This window comes from Sebastes umbrosus, chromosome 2 (assembly GCF_015220745.1).
Source record: "Sebastes umbrosus isolate fSebUmb1 chromosome 2, fSebUmb1.pri, whole genome shotgun sequence".
NCBI classification, from domain to species: Eukaryota; Metazoa; Chordata; class Actinopteri; order Perciformes; family Sebastidae; genus Sebastes; species Sebastes umbrosus.
The window spans coordinates 25,208,874-25,229,514 of NC_051270.1; the positions used below are offsets into that span (position 1 = coordinate 25,208,874).

General features: G+C 41.7%; 1 protein-coding gene across 3 annotated transcripts in view; it reads right to left on the reverse strand.

The window, feature by feature from the left end:
• Positions 1-20,641, reverse strand: part of apba2b (amyloid beta (A4) precursor protein-binding, family A, member 2b) — an 85,586-nt gene that overhangs the window by 31,454 nt on the left and 33,491 nt on the right. For all 3 annotated transcript variants that reach the window (XM_037748050.1, XM_037748059.1, XM_037748069.1), the window contains 2 exons: positions 2,945-3,454; positions 659-1,740 (listed from right to left, as the gene is read on the reverse strand). In XM_037748050.1, coding sequence (XP_037603978.1) covers positions 659-1,740; positions 2,945-3,434 — 1,572 coding nt within the window. In that variant the 5' untranslated portion in view covers positions 3,435-3,454. The remainder of the gene's footprint in view (positions 1-658; positions 1,741-2,944; positions 3,455-20,641) is intronic.

Consider the following 20,641-nt stretch of genomic DNA (forward strand, 5'->3'; position numbering starts at 1 on the left):
GCAAAACCATTGTTTTCCTATGGTATGCCTGTTGTGCACTCCTCTCTTGCACTGCGCTTCGTGTTTTTCTAGTTTGTTTATGCGCATAAAAGTTTAAATATTCTCAACTTTTCAGCGTCAGGAGGTGCAGAGTCGCGCCACTCGTCAATGTCACACTTGGTACTGACAGCCAATTGGCAATTTAATCAGGCAAGAGACGGGCTTTACTACTTTACCACTTCCTTCCTGTTTTGATGCCAGTAGATGTGGCTAGCTATCTAGTTAGCTGTTGGGCAGTGAGAGAGCTACAGAGTACAGTATATAAGAGGGAAGGGGGAATTCATATCTCATGTCGTGATAGTTTCATTTAGGCTGCTGTCGTTGAGAGAGAGAGAGACCGCATTTTTTCAATGAATCACATTTGATCGCTCAGTTCTGCACGCAGACACGCTCCACAGGCGCACCACGCTGTTTTGCTTGACTCGCTCTGCCATGCCGTTTTTGAAGCGCCTGTAGTGCCTGTAGCGATACGTCTCGGTGTGACCAGCCCTTAACTGAGTTGGTTTTGTGTTCATGCTTTGGAAAAAATAAACCATCAGGGATGCTGATACTGTAAACGGTAAATGGAAAAATAACAATGTTCACACTTCACAGCTTTAACCTCTCAAAAACAGCTCACCTGCTCTGCTGTCCATCTCTGCCTGTCCTCAGGGGAGCGTGCATGTGCCTTGATGCCCCTCTGGAGGTCGGCGTTGTTGTGGTGCATGGAGGGCAGGTTCAGGGATTTGGGCCTGCTGTCGTGGCGATGGGGAGCTGGTGGGTAGGGGGCTGCTTCAGGCTTCGGGTGAGGGTAGTCACTTGGTGCAGGGTCCTGCGCCAGCTCCTCTGGGCTTTGGTCAGTGCCACTGCTTAGACTCCCCATGCTCATACTCATCTTGATCTCCGCAACAATTTGGTCAATGTCCTCCTCCGCCTCCTCCCCCGTCTCCCCCTCGACCACCAGCACCTTGCGGCTGCGGTACGGGGAGACTCGCACTGAGTTCCCATTGTCCTCTGGGGCATAGTAGTCTCCAGTGTAGGCCCTTCCGTGTCTCTCCTCCTCGTCACCTTCCTCGTCTTCTTCCTCATTAGGGCAGTACTCCTCGCTCTCTGCCTCCTCCTCTTCCTCTCGGGTGTGCAGGGTGTCTTGCATGGAGGGTTGGTGGTGGAGATGGTGGTGATGGTGATGGTCCAGGATGGGTTCTGGTCTTCCGTTGTATATCTGTTCGTCTGGATCTTGCTCCACCACTTCGCAGCGAACTTCGCCCTCTCCCTCGACCCACTCCTCCACCCTGTGCCTCTCTCGTCCCGCCCACTGCTCCTGCCCGACCTGGCCTTCCTCTCTCCACTCCTCCCTCGCCTCCTCGTCTCCCTCTCTCCACTCTTCTTCCCTCACCTCTTCCTCCTCTTCTGTCCACTCTTCCCTCACTGCTCCCTCTCCATCCTCATCTTCCACCCATTCTTCTTCTCTCACCTCCACCTCCCCCTCCACCTCTCCCTCTCCCTCTCCCCCCTCGACCCACCCTTCCACAGCCTCCTGACATTCATCAGTGTTATCTCCGCCCGGCTGCGTGGTGGTGACACACTCCCCCTGGCTGTGGCTTTGGCTGTGGTTGTGGTTGCAGTTTCCCTTGTTGCTGCAATCCATACCCTCCAGGTAGCTGTCGTCTTCTGGGCAGTAGCGGATGTAGTAAGTAACACCTTCATCCTCCTCTGCCAGCCCTGCAGGGATTTATGATCACAAACACACTTTTCTTAACCCTTTGAACTCCGCAATAGAAATGGTCAGCCAGTGCCTACATTGGTATTTTTGCTTATTGTGAATACTTCACATCCCTAAAATCTGTACAACCTAAGCTAAAAGGTTATGTAAGTCAATAAAACATAATAATTGACACTGAAATTAAGTATTGATATTGTGTCATTTATTAAAATAATACAACAATCTGACGTTTTTTCGTAAAATGTTACTAATCACACAAAAAACATATTGATCCAAATGATTTCTACATTGATTTGAACAGGATCATGCAAACAGCGATCTCCCACGGACATTACTGTGCAATACTCGCACCAACGCACGTTGTCACAGCCTTTTGTACTGCACGTAACGTAACATGATGTAATGACATCATCACAAGCGTACATTGGATGACGGATAAGACAGGAGCCTTGGCTTTCCACAGCAAAAAAAGAATGAATGCTCAAGCTATTATTATGTTTTTTATTTTAGATGGATTTAAACAGGATCATGCAAACAGCGATCTCCCATGGCCGCCCGCAGGTGGTCAGTTTTTAAAGGGTTAATACCCGGGGCTTCTTTATTAAAATCACAATCAGCACTGAGCTACTAAACATTCACTGGTACTGATTAGGGATGGGAATCGATAGTCATTTCCCATTTATAACCGGTTCCAAATTTGTAAAAAATCTTGTGATTCATTTAGGTTTTATTTGTCACTATCAATGAATCTTACTGATGTCTCAATTGCATACAGCTACTTAACACTGAGACACAAGGTTTCCAAGTTTATTTTCAGGAGGAAAATTTCATGCTGCAAAAGAAAAGGTGCTTGAACTTGAGGGGATATTTTCCCAATTGTACCCTTTCTTGAATAAAAAAACAAAAAAAAGCTACAGTTGCAGTACCGACATTTTTTATGAATGAAAAATTACTACTTTTGATGATGCTGCGGCTTCTTACGGTTACTATTTTAGTTCTGGTTATTTATTTTTTATCTGCTTTCCTGTACATGCTGTTATTTTTTTTCAATTTAGTGCTTGCTCAATAGAGATTAAAAAAAAGAAATCAGTCTTTTTGTCCCCCATAATAGTTTATCAAACAGAAATGAATAGGGAGTTCAGAATCAATGATGGAAGGAATGATGATAATAATCAAATATGAATCATCCAAATGATTACTCACCGTCATCATAGTCTTCCTCCTCGTCTGAGGTGTTGTTAATGTAGTCAGAGCTGGAGTCGTCATCCAGGCTGTCAGCTCCACCGTGGAAGTCTGCCCGGTCATGGCCATCTTTGTTATGTTCATGTTCATGTTCTGGCGTGGAGGGAGTTGCTGGCCGCTGGTCCTCCACTTCTGCATCTGCTTGGTTGCTGTACCGCTTCACTTCAACTTCAACTTCAACCTCTGCATCTACATCCACTTCTGGATGGCTGTGAGTCATGTCTTGAGACGTCTTGGGAGAAGAATATTGTGCCTTACAGGAACGGGGGAGGGGTTTCGGGTCATGTGACTCTTTGGGGTAACGGACGGGGCGTTGCCGAGCGGGGAGGGCTTTCAGATCACATGACTCTGTAGGGGTGGGGCAGGAGGCGGGGCCTGGAGCAGCCATACTGGTTCCTCCGCTGGTCCCCGGCCTCTTCCTATGAGCCATGACTGGCTGCTTACAGGCCATGCATTGTTATTGGTTTGATCCTAGGAGACAGATAAAGACACATAGGCACAGTGTTAGATCAACTTCAAATACAACTGTTTATTTGTTTTGTTGTTCCAAGTTTACTTCCTGTCAGCTTCTGCATTAACAAACATTGTCACAGGAAATACAAAGTGGCCAATTGAAAATGTTTGAAAATGTCTATGTGCATTATCTTGCTTTTCTGAAACACACAAAAACACAATTGTATTTGTCTTGTGCTTACACAAGATAGGAACATACTACAATAGAAATGAATAAAATATAATCAAGGCTAAACCCGATAAGCTTCGGAGCTTTTAAGACAAGTACAACTGTGTTTTTGTGTGTTTCAGAAGAACAAGAAAATGCATAGACCTTTTCAAACTTGACAACATAAACATTCTCTAATCTTGGACCAAAGCAGGCGCCCTAGCAACAGAATGCTAATGAAAAGGTTTATACCATCCCACATCAAAATGACATATCTGCTCGCAGTAGATTCCCTTCATCAAACACACAACATAGTCCTCCATTTATCTTTTTCCACACTTTGCATACAGCTGCAACACTGAAAATCAGGCCTGACAAACCAATCTATTCCTGTAATTGAACATGACAGTCTCTGGTTCACGTTCAGAGGAATGCTTTTGTGCTTATTTAGCACAACTTTGGCTTCAAGCACAGTGGGCTCAATATATCACTCAGCTTAAGAACAATAGACACAAAGACCAGCGCCGTTCTAAGCATACTGCCATCACATAAAGCTAATGGGACACTTCCAGAGAAAGAATCAATAGTTTAATCAGGGTCATCTCCACATAGGTCCTGCACATGTGCCCTGACATTGGGCTTGACTTGGCAGATGTCAATCAAGACTTATTGATCCTTCAGTAGCTTGCTGGTTGAGAATGGGAGACAAGATCTGGTCAAGTAGTGCAGATGAAAAGACTAGCAAGTATCCTGATAGCTTGCACAAGACTAAAAACTACGGCTGTCCATAAATTAAAATATTTAATCACAATTAATCGCATGATTGTCCATAGTTAATCGTGATTATCGCAAACTAATCGCACATTTTTTATCTGTTCAAAATGTACCTTAAAGGCAGGGTTGATGATGTTATCCAGTATACACTATTTGTGTTATTGGTTGAAATGGTCTTTACAGCCCGACAGCGATCCAGTACTTATGACCTCTGAAAAAGGACCGTAAAAAGGCCGTCATCTGTAGATGCTGTAATCCTGTAAAAACGTCTACCAATCACTACCTCGTGGTCCGCTTGGAAAGAACCAATCGGATGCCTCCTGGCTCGTACTCTACCCTTGGCGTGCACCAGGCTGAACTCAAAGCTGTTTCATATGATATCAGTATCTTCACTCTAGCTTTAGAACCGAGCCCGCTACAACCTCCGAAAGATCGACTGTGTCAATGCGTTAAAGAAATTAGTGGCGTTAAAATGAATCCGCATTAACGCCTTATTAGCGCGTTAACTTTGAAAGCCCTAATGGAAACCCAAATGTACACGTTTGTGTGAAAACCCTCATAAAGCTGAACGTCTACCTGTGTCGGTGTGGTATGATTGATGTGATGTTCACCATCAAACATCAATAATGAAACTAATAAAATCATGGCGAGTCTTTTAGCAGCTAATCCAGTTAAATAAACAGGAAAGTATTCCAGTATTGGTTATATTAACATTCACAGCAACAAAGACCAGGCTGTGCAACTGCAACTGATAAGAACAGGTAGATGTAAAGTATTAGGTTTACTTTCCCCAAGACAAAAAAGGATGTTATTAAAAAAAGATACCCAAACAAGATAAAGGGTATCCTATAAATCATGAATGAATCCCATTACAGACATTAAGAAGAAACACACAAACGTGCAAGCCAGCATCGACACACACAAAGCAACAGATTCCAGGATGAGAGACACTTTTTCTATTAGTTGTAATGCATTTTAACAACCAACTAAAAAAGTTCAGAGTATTTTTCTTTCTCTCAAGCACGCCCTCTGTGCCCTGTCATCCATTTTGTCGCCATCCCCACTTTGTTGTGCCATCCAGTTGCCATGAACAACTGCCCTCAAGAGGGGTGTTGTTGCTGCTTTCCCCCCTTTTTCCCTTCACCATAATTACATTTTCCATCACCAGAGATTACACTGGTTAATTAGCTCTGCACAACCTGGTACAAACACATCCCTTCTAAAACACAAATACAGAAAGGAGTACACACATGCACACAGTTGGTTGTTCCACAGGTAGCCAAGTCAGAGGACTAAGATTACATGTGCACACAAAGCACATGTACTGGGCTGACTTGCTCCTGCTGCTGTATAATGGCACATGCATGTTATAAATAAATACGAGCACTTCCATGGAGGTTACTGATCACACAGTATTTGTAAATGCACACACACAGACACATGGATACAAATATTCTGTACACCTGAATAATTTAGCAATATGTACATCTAATGAAGCAATTTTGTTCATCATTTAAAACAGACCATTCAGGTTTTTACTTAATGACGTCGGATTGTTAATATCTAGGAAAGCGTGCACTAGCTGCATCTCTTACCTGAGGTCCTGGGCTGGGATGTGGGATACAATAGAACTGGGATCTGTTGTAACCACGGCCCCATCCTCCCTCCCATCTCTCTTCGCTCCTCCCTTCCCCCACCAGCTGCTACACAGCATGCACCTCCCTGACTCCACCCTCCTCCTTCCTCCACATTACATCCCAGCAAGCATCCTCCTGTAGAGGCCCAGCCCCGCCTCGTTCAACTCCCCAGAGCTGAGGGTAAGGATTGGTAACTATGGGTAACTGCATCCCCTGGGGACCGATACCCTTTGACCTCCTCTTTGTTGGCCTCCTAGATTCACAATTATTTTTTTTTTTTTGGGGTGGTTTTGTCCGGCTGTTGCCGTATTTGTGTTTCATATCATGTTTTGGATTCCTTATATTTTTCCAGAGTGCCATTACAACTGCTGTGTAAATTTAGAAATCCTATGTCCCTAGCCAGGTGGCTTTTCCCCAAATCTGGTTTTGTCTGGCATGCATTTCAGATTTGACTGTGTTTATTGAATTTGCATGCAGTTGTACATCACAAGATACACAGGGGATCCGTCCCACCTGTTTAGTACCATTAGGACAGATTTAGAATGAATTATGACGGTATAACTATGCTCATACACACAGGATGCGTCTACATGTCATGAGGCTAGTTTGTACCTGCTTGGGATATTTAACCATTTAACTGTTAATAATGCGATTAAACGGTGCGCATGAAGTTATCAGTAACGTTATAGCTGTGAACATAGCACACACACACACACACACTAGCTAATGTGGAGACTCACTGGCAAAGTGGCTGCATGTGTCCACGACAATACACGCAGCATCGTGGCTGCTAAAGTAACTCTACCGGTCGGGTGAACTGGGGAATCAGTTGTCTGTTTTGTGCATACTGTACACTGCAGCTGGTGATAAATTATGAATTTAACTTGTTTGTTCATCGGCTTATCGTTGCAGCTGGGCGGCATGCAAGGCACTAATCTTGTCGGTAGGATCAGCTATCGGTAAGAAAAATAAATCTAAAGTAGCATCCCTAGTACCTGCACTATTATGATCTTTCTGCATTCCTTATGCATTAATTATGACGTTTCATTTGTCATTACATGCAGAATCCTAATTATTATGAAGTGGTGCCTACTGCTCCACTAACTATCCTTAATTTCACTTGGCAAGTAGATCAGGAGAACATTTGTTTTATAGCAGCCACTGGAGTTGCAGGAGAAGGCAGGTTTACACACTCTCAACTGGCAACAACTGACTGGAAGCTCACCGCCTTTTTCATGAGCACTTTGTCAGGTTCCTTTTTTTGTTTCACTGCCAAAAAACATTTATATCACTTTAGGAACAATATAGTTTGTTTAATCCAATTAAATTTGTTGTGTTTGTGTGTTTTTTGAGTGGGAAATTATACATTTATTGTCAACCAAGATAACACACAAGTTACATTAATATACACAAATCAAGTTATGCAACAGTAAGCATTTTGATCATCTTTAAACAGCCCAATTTCATAAAAACAATGCTTTATACCCTATCATCACAATATATGCTTTTATTTTTCATTGTGTTTTTCACATTATATCACAGGTCCAAACAGGACCAACAGAAGAAAGAAACAAGTTGTGCTGTCTGACCCAGTCATCAACTTAAACATTTTAAATTGAGTGTCTCCTGGACTAAGCAGTTGGTATTCAGGCACTATTGGGCCATGGATGACCACACAGGTGGCTCTAGTCAGCTAAAGACAGGAAGTGTTGATGCTGAATTGCTGAAGGAGGCAGTCGGTTATAGGGACCTGCCTCACTGAACCAGTGATGTCCCCTATTGCAGTGCAGTTTCTCTGTATTTGTTCCAACTCAGCATTTTCTATTCTTCTTTGACAAACAAAATATCACAAGGTGATTAAGTGAGAAAAAGCGGAAACTTTACGATCCTATTTGCAATTATTTTATCAGACATATTCTCAATTTGTTCTGAGATAAATTCGATTCGTAGTGGAATGAAAATGGTTGGCTAGTTCGTTTTGTTTGTCTCTCTGCAATGATATTTGGAATTAAATTCAGACGATTTATTTTCTCTTATGCAGGGGGAGAATGGATGCAAATATCTGGGGTCAGCTGGTCTCTGCAACTTTAAACAGGCAACGTTAGACGATGTTGAGTAATGTTAGGCGACATGACGTGAAGCAACGCAGTCGTCCTTTGTCTATGATTTATTGAAATTTGGCCCCTTATTCCACAACCCTAATGAGTCAAAATAAAACCTTTATGAAGAGGATATATTAGTATATTGTTCTGGCTTCCTCCTGCAAGATCTCTAAATTGCCCATGTGAGATTAAAAGACTGTGTATCCCAGTTAGTCTCTCCTGGACAGGTTGTTTCTCTACCTTCTGCCTAATGTATGCAGGGTATGCTCCAGCCCCATGGGATCCTGAATAGAAATAGAGCAGCTAAAGAAAATGGATCAATGATTGGTGCAAAAAGAAATCTAAATCCAACTGGCTCCATCACTGCACATTTCTTTCTACATCCCACCTGCACACACACACAGACACACACACACAAACACACACACACACACACACACACACACACACACACACACACACACACACAAGTATCTGTCTCCCACATAAATGTACTGAAATGTAGGCACTGATTCAAGCTGTTACCTTCATCACTATAAAAGGTTTGACACACACACACACACACACACACACAAATTGGCAGTACTAATAGCAGCATACCAGTCTGCCTGCCCGCAGTATCCCAATTGTCTGTTTTGAGCTGCAGCTGGGCACCACTTGTCCAGGGCGGTCTCCACGGACAGACCTATTCATGTCTGCTACAAAATGCTTCATCTACAGTAAGATAAAGCCTTAAATTACCCTCAGACCCTTGTTTGGCAGACACATGTCTTAAAACTGTGTGTGTATGTGTGCGTGTTTCCATGAATGTGTGCGGTGAGTGTATGAAGAGGTAAAGAGGGGCTGAGGAGAAGACAGAGGGTGAGAGAAACAGTCCGAAAGCAGCAGATGGCTCAGTCAGAGCGAGGGCCTCGGGAATACTAATGTCTCTCTGCCTTGAATTCTAAGATATGACCTCTCTTCACACCAGTGAATTAGACAGTCAGGATTCGACAGGACAGATGAGCGTGAAAGAACCACGAAGAGAAAAGATTATGTAAACTGTAACATAACTAGTCAAGTCTTCTTTAAATGCAGTAAGACAGAAATAAGTATCTGTACTGATTCCATTAGCCTATGAATGAACAAATCCTCTTAGGGTGTGGGAAAATCATGATCAAAATCACTGAGTTCTTCAACATTCAAGTACATGGAGAGGGGAAAATAGGGCGGCACGATTATGGCCAAAATGCTAATCCCGATTATTTTGATCAATATTGAGATCGCGATTATTTATCCCGATTATTCATAGATTTTAGAGACAAAATATTTTTATTGCAAATAAATTTCACTTTAAAATAAACAGAGTGCTGCTTTCATTTCCATGTTGTGCTACATTTCAACCGTCAAAAAATTCTAAATGTTATCCTTTTACTTTGTTATAGTCATCTATAGTGATCAATTGCATAAAAACACACAATTCAAATGATAAAATAATTAAGATTATATTTTTATTGATAAAAAAAATCTTGGCATTAGTAGTTCTAATTATATATTAGAAGCTGCTTAGAGTTAGTGTTAGGAAATTAAACAGGTCATAATTCCTTCTCTATCATCTATTTTATATTGCTGTGAAAACATCTCTTTCACACAACTGTAGTTATTCAAGTTTCTCGCCAAAAACTCCATTTTAAAAGATTACATTTGAACGCATCATGATAATATAATCTACCATCGGCCAATACTCATTTTACTGAGTAGAGCTTGAACGCACCACAAGCACCATAACAGAGCTGTGTAGTGTGTAGCTCCGTGCTGTCAGCAGACGAGCTGGTCACTGTGATTACCATGAGCAGCATCATGGGAATAAATGAAAATATAATAAGAGTCTGATTAAGTTAGTTGTTCCAAATGTTTTGAGGTTGTTCCTCCACGCGTTACCTTGGACTTACAGTTGTGACAAATTACAGCTTTTTGTCTCCTTCACTCAGACTGAAGAACTTCCACACCGACATGTACGTCATCTTTTCTTGTAAAATTGTCACGAGTTTATTAACCGGTGGGTATAATTTCCTCTCTGTGACATCTTTCGTGGGAGTGGAGGCAGCGGCTTATTGGAGCATCGTGTTCTCTCTGGTTCCAAGTTCTTTTCAATACTGATGCATCCTACAAGAAAAAGGCGACTGCATATCATGCAGCAGTCACCACAATGGTAAACACTTTTCTGTGCTAGCATTAGCTGGATCGCTGGCTTTTCAAAGTTACTGACCCATGAGTGTCTCAATCTGTAGTTGACCTTTTTGAAAGAATTGTTCACCCTGCAGTTGATTCTATCGATCTTTCTGTGTAAAGTCCTCTGCAAAATATGACTGAATCATGACTGAACCGTAAAACGTTCATGTTGTCTCTCTTCTGGAGTCTTTTTTAATCTTTTCTACTTTCTTTTTCTGAGCTCTAGCCAGATAACCAATCATTTGATATCCACTTCTTGACATATATAAAAGACAGTTTAACAAAAGTTGTCTAAAATAAGTCTAGTTTGGTTAAACACGTCTTTCCTGTACACAACATTTTTGTTATTGTAGTATTTCGTTTCTTATTATTTTAGAAAGGGAGACTTAAAGAACACTGTTATTATTAGTTGAACCACTGCAAAGTTGAAGTCTACATAGCTAATTTCAGTATTATAATACTTTCCGTATATTGCAGCTGTTTTAACTGACTAAAGGCAAACTGGTTCTGCTACTTTTACACAATCAGGCAATACTGAAACCAAACCTTTACTAATATTTTGCATGCTTGATCACAAATATAAAATGGTTTTCTGGTTATCAAAAAAAACAAAAAACAACTGTAACTTCTTTACCAAAGTAACCAGACTTTAACTACTTTTGAGCAGTGTCCAAGGGGATCCTAACAAAAGAAAAGCAACATTTGTTAACAAGTCATAAGGATTTTGTTTAAAACCTATTTTGTATAGGGTTTTTTTCGTATAAGGTTTGTATAATAAGCATAAATCAAGCACAAACTACATGCAAAACTCTAGACTGACAATACAATTCTACTGTGATTACCAAAACTATCTTGTAACTTAACATTAAATCCATTCAATCCTGTATGTGCACATATTGTGGTCTAAATAATGACTTTGGCGTTCAGTCTTACTTCTGCTTGCAGCTCATTTTTCACAATGAAAGGAAAAAATGAGACCTGTCTGGTGAGTATAAAGTTAAAAGCAGACAAACGGGGATGGAATATGGAGGAGTTCACAGAGTTTCCGGAGCGAAAGTGAGAATGGAGAGGAATAATCTTCTCTATATTTTGTCTTCTTTTAAAAGATGGAGACCGGGCTACCTGCTGCGACTCAGCAGAGTAAATTGCAGTTTCTATTGATGTGTGCTTTCTGCTTGGTGCTTTCTCGCTTTTGCTCAAACAGACACAAAGACTTGCAGAGAAAAATATAGAACGTAGATTTCAATGCTTAAAACTTGTATTAAAAAAGACTGATAACGCACAGAAGGGCCTGCATAAATACATGTAATGGGATGTAATGGAGGATATTCTGATCTAAACTGCATTTAGTAGGTGCAGAATAAATGTACCCATCCTTTAGGGCTGATATAAATTCATGGACGATGTCTTATTAGCATTGAATGGTGTAAGACACTAAACAGGGTCTTCAAAGACGTGATAGCATCAGTTGTGGCTGTACTGAAATCACTACTGTTCTGCTTCTAACCTAAGGCATGCTGGGATAGGCTCCAGCCCCTTACAACTATAACAAAATTATGATGTTTTGAGCATGTACCTCTTATATTACTTTAAATCATCAAAACACAAGGACAAACATCTGAAATGAACTGTTATCACAAAAAACTAAATCACAAATTCACCAGTTTTCTTTAAATTTGGATTGCAATTGACACGACGTTTACAGTGTTAGCAAAACCTCCTTGTTGTGTGAAATTGACAAATCAGCATAGCCTCAAAAAGTCATTTTCATTAAGCAGTTCTTGCAAATTGATTTGACTGTTCCCTGGAATACAATGGCTGATGGTTTGATGTCTGACTGAGTTGAATTTATCTCTTAATGGCCATATTGTGTACAGTGGAAAAAAGGATTATTTCCTGTATATCAAACTGATTTCTGTTTATATCAACGGTTGGAGCTATGACACCAAATCTGAATCAGCCTTTGGGCCCAATGATCGGGACCGCAAAGAAGTAATTGACATGGCATCGAGCCTCATTTCAAAGCAATACATTCAGTTTAGTTTAATTCACTGTATTCATCCTGGAAGGGAAAAATGTAATCTATGGTAGAACGATCAAGCATTCCTTCGATAGATAAAGTCAAACTGGAAAAGAAGCAAGCCTCTGCCCTTTTAACTGGGGATCAACTATTAACCACTGCGGCCATCCTACCGTCTCTTAAAGTGGGCTTACACTATGATTTAAGAAATGTTGTGTAATTCCTACTCCTACTGTACGAGCAGATTGTTTGCGATGTAAAACCAAAGCTCACGATTTATGTGCTCACGCTGTACGTGTACAACAAAAGAAAAAAAACACTTCAGCCCCTGCAGACTGTTCTGGCTGCTGACGGTTGTCAATAAAGATTAGTGTGAAAGCTCCAAGGCAGCTAAAGTGTGTTTGCTAGCAGGTCTGTACGGGTCACAATGCTAACAAGGCAGAAATGTGCTGCCTTGATCATCCGTGCCATCCTGTCTGCTGAAACGTCTAAAAAAAAAGAGACGCCGGCGTATATATGGACTCGCAGGTGGCTAGGAAGACGTGGACAGTTGGGCTTGTCCATTTTGCAGAGAGAAAAAAAAGCCTGTGGACAAATTTTCGGACAAATCAGAAATTCATCCGACTGTCTGACGGCCGGTCGGGAAGAGTTAATCGGTCCTCGGTCCCCCCTGTACTGCAAACGACGCACAAGAAAGCCGAAATTTGGTCCGACTCTAAAAAGAGTAGTGCGGCTCAAAATTCATGCCAGAAATGGGCTGAAATCGTCATGTGTGTGTCCAGCTTCAGAGGCAGCATAAATACAACATACCCACTTCCTAATGTAGCATCTTTCCAAAGACCAGCTGATTTAAGTTTTGACAGACTGAAGAGTAGCTTCAAGCATTATGGGGAATAAAAATCTGAATTTCTGAGATATTAAGTGTGTCAGACTTAAAAGTTTGTGATCCATGAAATAATCCCTGCTGCCCTTCATGAAGCTGCCATCCGTCTTGTTTATTAGGGTCAGCTCTGATCACATGATCTTGTAAACATTTAACTGTATAACATTAAACTACCCTTACAGCGCTTCCACGCCGTTAAACATACGTTGATAAATGGTGTAATAAACCCGACCATGCTTGTACATAGAAGAATAAAGGCACTATCAGAAAGAGACAGAGCGAGAAAATGAGTTTCCTCTCAGCTGTCTCATTGAGATTCAGCGTTTGTTCTCCTTACAGCCTCCCACTCGCTTCAGGACGACAACAAGAGAGCGAAGCGGGAGACAGGAAGAGAAGGACAGCAGAGACTTGGTGAGCAGCAGGAATGGCAAAGGACCACAGAACGCATCGCTCGCTCCCCCGCCATTCTGCCTGCCAATGTCCATCTCGCCACTTCAAGCACAACACCACAGACACACCCTCCTCCTTCACCCTTGACTGTTACCATGGCAACTCTTTGTTTTCCAGTGCAGTCTCTCGGAGGAGGACTGCGTCAGCCAATCATCAAAATAACCCCGTTTGCAGAACAAACACACACACACTATTCAAACTAATATAGCCGTTTGTAGCAGTATAAGAAATAGCAACACTTTTGGTGTGAGCTGTGTTGAGTAAATTTGCCCCCTAACAACAAATGAATAGACTAGATGGATATTTGTGTTATTGTGTGGCCCAGCATCCTAGGACCACATTGTTTAGCTTCAGGAACACAAGCAACACGATTCCAATCAGATTCACAGTGGTGTAAAATAGTATCCAAGACGAGACTAAAGGGAAGACATTCCCCAGAATAAGGAAAAGGCACTATCAAATCTGGATCTGGATAAAACTAAACACAATATTATGGACATTAAAGTAGTAAATAGAGATGTGACGGTGAGGAAATTTTCCCACCAGTAAATAAACTTGTGACAACAGTGGTGTTACCGATTACAACGGACATTTTACAAGAAAAAGATGATGGTCAACATGTATAGTGCGCTTACTTTGATCTTTAACGTTGGGTTGCTGTGTGTCTGGCCTCTCTGGTAGAGCTTTCACTGCGGGGCCGCAGGTTTCCACCCGGCGATTACCTCCTTAACGTTATGGTTCTCTTATAGCATTGGGTTTAAATCTGATATATTGCCAAATAGGCACTTTTGCTTTTCGTTTCGACACCAAATCCTCCGCCATCGTCTTGTTTATCAACTTTCTCTTGTCCCGTTTGTGAAATCTGACTCCTGCTACTCTGTGCGGAGAATCTGTACGGAGCAGACACTTTCACTTTCAGTTTGTAGTGTCCGTCGTCCGACTATGTATTGATAACATGTCGCTGATATGCAAAAATGAACTAAATGGGTTTTATTTCTGTAAAAAAAAGCAAAATGACAGGGTACGTAATGTTATCGGTGTGTGCCCGACCAGCGTTTAGCACCGGTAATACAGACTACCACGTCAAGCCTAGTAGTAAAGAAAATAAATTTATACCCAGATTGTTTCTTCTGCTTTTCTGATGTTTGTTTTTAGCCAAGCTAGCGGCGTGGTTCCTTGGTTCAGACTGAAATATCTTCCCAGTTGTTGGGTAGATTGCCTTTTACAGACATTTATGGTACCCAGAGGACAAATGAGAGCCTAATGACTTTGGTGATCCTCTGCCACCGTGAGGTTCACATTTGTGGTTTTGAGTGAAATATCTCAGGAACTAATGGATGGATTGCGGTGAAGGACATTCATGTTCCCCTCAGGATGAATGTATTACCTCTGACTTACGACTTCGGCAGTGGCCATGGTGTCTCAAAGTGCAGCTGCAGGCTACCGGTAAGATATGCTGTGTCGTCTTTAGCTGCAGGCTACCATAAGACACGTTGTGTCGTCTTAGGATGTACGCAAGTCGGCGGGGGCAGAGGGAAAAAGAAACATTGGAGAGTCATCAATCCTGCTTTTGATTTTGATGGTCGAAATCTGAAGCTCACATCGATGTATGATTTAGCATCGAAATCGTGACACCCCTAAAACAAAGTAAAGAAAGTAATTATAATATTTACCACAGCAGGAGAAGAATAAACATTATGCCTTTTTAAAACCTGTTGCATATGATCACTAAATGCACCAGAGCAAACTATCACCCAGGTTAACTCACAGTGTGAACACTGAGTGAGATGTGAGGCTGGCCAGGTGGCACATGAGGGCTAGGTTGGCCTACATATTAAGAAGGAACATGAAACACTCTCTAAAGTTTGCCTGGCAACAAGCCCAGCTTGCAGAGAGCTAAACACAGCTAAATGGCCCCAGAGGGAGACAGATACTGGGGCAATTTCACAGGGTTTAATTGAAGCTGTCAACTGGGTTTGGTTACTGATGAGAAGGAATGTGAGAGAGAGCAAGACAGATAAAAAACATTAAGTTAAATAAAATAAAATCATGAACTTGGGGGTAAACAGTAAAAGCAGCCTTGACATCACCCATTCATTGTGGGGACTGCCACCACTGCACACACGCTAGCAGCAGGGAAAACTGTTTTGTTTTGGATTTAATGAGAAATCCTCCCACAACGCTCTCCCCACACCAGGCAGAAATCTGACGACAAAATAAATGGGTATTAATCTAATAGCCAAATAAAAAAGGATGGAGATAATAAAGATGATGGAGATGCTGCTAATTAAAAACTATGTTAGTTTGTTCTGTCTGCTGATACAATACGGAGTGAAAGCATGCAGGACAAAAAAAAGATACGCTTTTTATTTATGTTTGAAAGGAGATTAGTACATTTTTGCGTTGATCCTGACAGAAACGGGAGAGAGCGCATAAATCTCAGGAAATGAGAAGAGAGGTTGAAAAATGATCTGAAAATAAAAAAAAGTATTTTTTTAAATAAAACTTTGTCATTGGTAATTTAATTAATCAGCATTAATGAGGTTATGGTCCAAGTTTTAATTAGGAAAAGTGATTTTTGTGTAAAGTCTTTTGTTTATAGACTTATTCTATCATCTAAAACTAATTTGTGACTAAACAGTGAACATTGTAGGTTAACTATACTCAGGTGTAGGAGGCTTTACTTACTGCACTTCCAAAGAGCCACAATGCAAGTCAATGTGCAGCTCATAAGGTTAGGATCATGGAGGCTTTTGTTCAGCTGACAGTATGAGCTACAGGTCGGATTAGTTCATGTTTTCTACAATAAAATTTGTTAAACACAGTAAAGTCAATTTTCTTGCTTTGATACCCCTGATGACCAACAGGCTTTTTCACTACATCAGCAAATAATGATAACACAGGTTTTGACAAATTATCACCTTTTTAACATTTAACATTTGAGATCTTTGGTTTCTTTTGATAAATGAAACAAATGAGTTTTGTATAAATCATTTTACTCAAAGTAATATATCAATAACATTGTTGGTACAAAAACTCTGGTATCATGTCGGCTAGGGGTGTAAGAAAATATCGATACGCATGAGTATCGCGATATTATGTTTTGTGAAACTGTATGGATTCTCCAAAACGCTGTATACATTTTTAATTAGCGTCTTAAAAATCTGACGGCCAACCAGTGGACCCGGCCGCTATTCTGTCATTCGGAGGTTGTAGCAGGCTCAGTTTTACATCTAGAGTGAAGGTACTGGCATCATATGAAACAAGAAAACCTAAAGAATCCATTGGTACCAACCATGTTATACTTGCATGTCGTGAAGTAGGCTAAATAACGCTCCAAATTTACGCTAATTTTTGGCAAGGAAAACAGCCATGGCCATTTTCAAAAGGGTCCCTTAACCTCTGACCTTAAGATATATGAATGAAAATGGGTTTGAGTCTCCCCTTTACAGACGTGCCCACTTCATGATAATCATATGCAGTTTTGGGAAAAACCAAATCATTTTTTGCATGCAGTACAAAAATTGTGTATTTGAACATTTCTGCACAGAGGGATCCTCAAACAGTCTTAGAATTGCATAAAATGGGTATAACTGTAAAGCTGAGACTCTTGTGGATCCAATGAGTCCAATTGTATTCATGTGTGATGATGTTAGTCCCCTTAGTAGCAATTTCACACAGTGACTTTTTTTACCCTGATTTCATGGTGGTGTGTCTTTATACTATGACTTTTCCTAAAATTAGTTTTGAAAAAAATCGCCTTACTTACAGTATCGCAATATATGGAATCCTTACCCCTGTATCATGATACGCATTGTATCGCCAGATTCTTGCCATTACACAGCCCTAATGTCGGCTAGTAGACTACTAGTACATTTTAACACAACCTTTCTTGTAAATGTAGTAAATCCTTTGGATCAATCAGCGTCGAAATCAAATCAAAATCCAGCCAGTGGTATTCGTTCTATCATTTGTATGAATATATAAACTTCATATTCACCCTCAAGGCTAATTGTGAAACTATTATAATACTCCAGAATATTATTTTCGCACTTCTGTATGCTCTCCAGGTTTGTCTTCAAAATATGAAAAGGATTTTGCTGCTCCCACTTAACATTAGTTCCAACCCTTGAAAGAGTAAAACCAGTGAGAGCAGAAGCAGAATGGACAATAACACCAAGCCCTACTCGCTTGCTACACTGAGCTGTCATTCCTCCTGAATTGTCACTCAAAGTCTGGAAAGATGAAGGTGAGAATTGCTCCCTGGCCGACACAATGGTCCACCTGATCCCTCAGTTAGAGGTCTTTCACAATCCTGCTTCTTATTGACCCCTCTCCAGAAACAGCTCCCTCCTCAGGGCCTCTAATCCTCATTCTTTGTCAACTTTTAATCAACAGCAGTTATTTCACTCTCTTAACCTCTGTCAGGTCCTTTCAAACCAGAACAACGGCAGCAGCTTGAAACTGCTGAGTCAGGTGACTTCTTGTTAATGACTGGCAATAACGGACGCTCGACAGCTGCCTCATAATTACATTTACAGACTGGACAATACACCGCAGTATCAACTCTATTCTCCAAGAGGCAGCTCAGATATCAGACCACAACAAAAACAGTATGTACTTCTACTCCCACAGAGCTGTCTTCCGCATTGACAGAATCCTGAGGAAAAATGCTAATAATATTCATTGAATGTGGTGATGGTCATTGTATTCAGTGACAGCACAGAACAGAGCAAGCAATATTGGGCCAGGAAATATCCCCTTATCTTGTTGAGAGACAGACATGCTGAGCGGCTAACGGCCGGGCCCGCTAATGCAGTTTGGTGGCAGGCACATGAAATAACTTCTGGGTTCGGTCAATCACACAACCCCTCAGGGAAAACAGGAGGAAAATATTCATCAGCTTTCACATCACAAGAAGGAATACACACACAAACACACTCAATCAGCCCTAGATTTCCTGTTTCCACATCTGCACGTGCTTAGGCTACATACATTTGCATGTAGCCTAAGCACGTATAGTTGCACGTATAGCTGCACAACAAAGTGTTGACTATAATTGAACTATTAATTAACTGTTAATTGAAAACAAAGCATGCTTGGTGCTCACGTTTCCCATTTGTCAATGTTTGCCTCTGAAGAACACAACTGGGTTGAATGTTTTACTCTTCTTTGCTTTGCAGTGGTGTGATGTGCGAGCCCAACCTGCACACTTCTGCACATCCTGAAATGGACCGTGAGAGCATGCACGCTGCTAAGCTTTGTGTGAGTTTTTGTTTGGTTTCAGTATCACTGCTGGCCAGCTGACAGAACTGAGGATTAATCACGCAGACAGCGCCTGCACGGCCACACAGAGGACCAGCAGCAGCACTCCTGACCACAACAAAAGACGGACAGACACAAAGAGGCTTGGCTGTGATTATCAGTCCAGTCCCCATGTTGAACGGACATCTGTGTGTGCACGAATGTATGTGTATCTGTGTCTTGGACCTCTATAGAGAGGTGAAGTCCCGCCCCCTTCGGTGGACCACCATGGGACCTTATTTCGGAAAAAATATTAACGGTAGTCAACAGTGAGATATGTTTTTGATTCTGTTTGAATTCTGCCATGAAGACTACACACCCAAAAGTCGCGCAAGTGACGTCTTTGTCTCTGAAGCTACGATGCCTGTGTGTTTCCTACTGGGATGTACTAATACGAGTAACGGGTCTTCTTTCGCTTTCCGGCTGATAAAAAGACCAGGAGTACCTGGATAAAACACATCAGGTAAGATAACGTTACAGTTGTGCGGAGTCACAGCTAAGTCAAGTCCCCAGGAAGAGCGCCGGGCTTTGAAACAAATTTTCATAGTGGCCAAACTGCGATACTACAACTTCCGTGTCCGTCAAGTGATGCCATTGGGCCCAAAAATACTTTTTCCCATAGACTTACATTGGGAAAGAAACGTCTTTAACTCGGCAGATAATTTCTTTTTAGGTGAATCAACTCCCTAGTACGAACACTTGAATAACCCTTATTCAAATCATTAGGTCCTAAAAGTTGTAAAATGCACTAATAGCTGAATCCAGAGTTATTTCCCTTCCTCCGTTCATGTGAATGAGCCCCAGAACGGGAGCTGGACCGGGGGCTGGGAGGCCGGGTTAAAGGAAACGCTACTGTGCCTGCTCTATGGGCCCAATGGATGCGGCAGATCGCCGGATGATCCGGGTACTTTATCACTCGGCAGTCGAGTCATTTTAGCTTCATGCGCCACTGAGCAACTCTCATAGGAATGAACGGGAGGCCGCCTCCAACGCTGTATCAGTTCTCTTTATACATCCATGAGCTAAGTTAGCGAGCTAGCTAATGTTGATGACGTATATTGTACATTACGAGAGATGTAGTTCACTGAGCGGTGTCACACAAAACTAAATGAATGAAACTACAACAAACTGCGACTTTCTTGACTTGCAAAATTATGTTCTAAATTAACAAACATCATATATGTGAATCATAGCGCAATTCAAGCGGGATCAAAAATTATTTTCTGTTGCCGTTGACTATCGTGTATATTTTTTCCGAAATAAGGTCCCATGAGGGACACCGGAAGGGGGGAGACTTTGCCTCTCTATGACGGTTTGTGCTAACAGTTGACACAGTTAGCTCTAGTTTGTTGCATCTGACTGCCTAACTGAGGCGTGTGCATGTGTGTGTGTGTTTGTGTGTGTGTGTGTGTGTGTGAAATTGTCACATCAATCCTCCTGAAGCAGTGGCAGGTTCAGTAGGGGGTGTCACACTTCCCAGCATCCTTTATGCTTTACTGAACCCAAGGGGAACACACTGAGTCAGGCTGGAAGATTGAAATCTGCCCACTCCACACACAAACACACATAATACATGCCCTCATGTCCCAAAAGCAGCTCTGTATGTTTCCCGTATT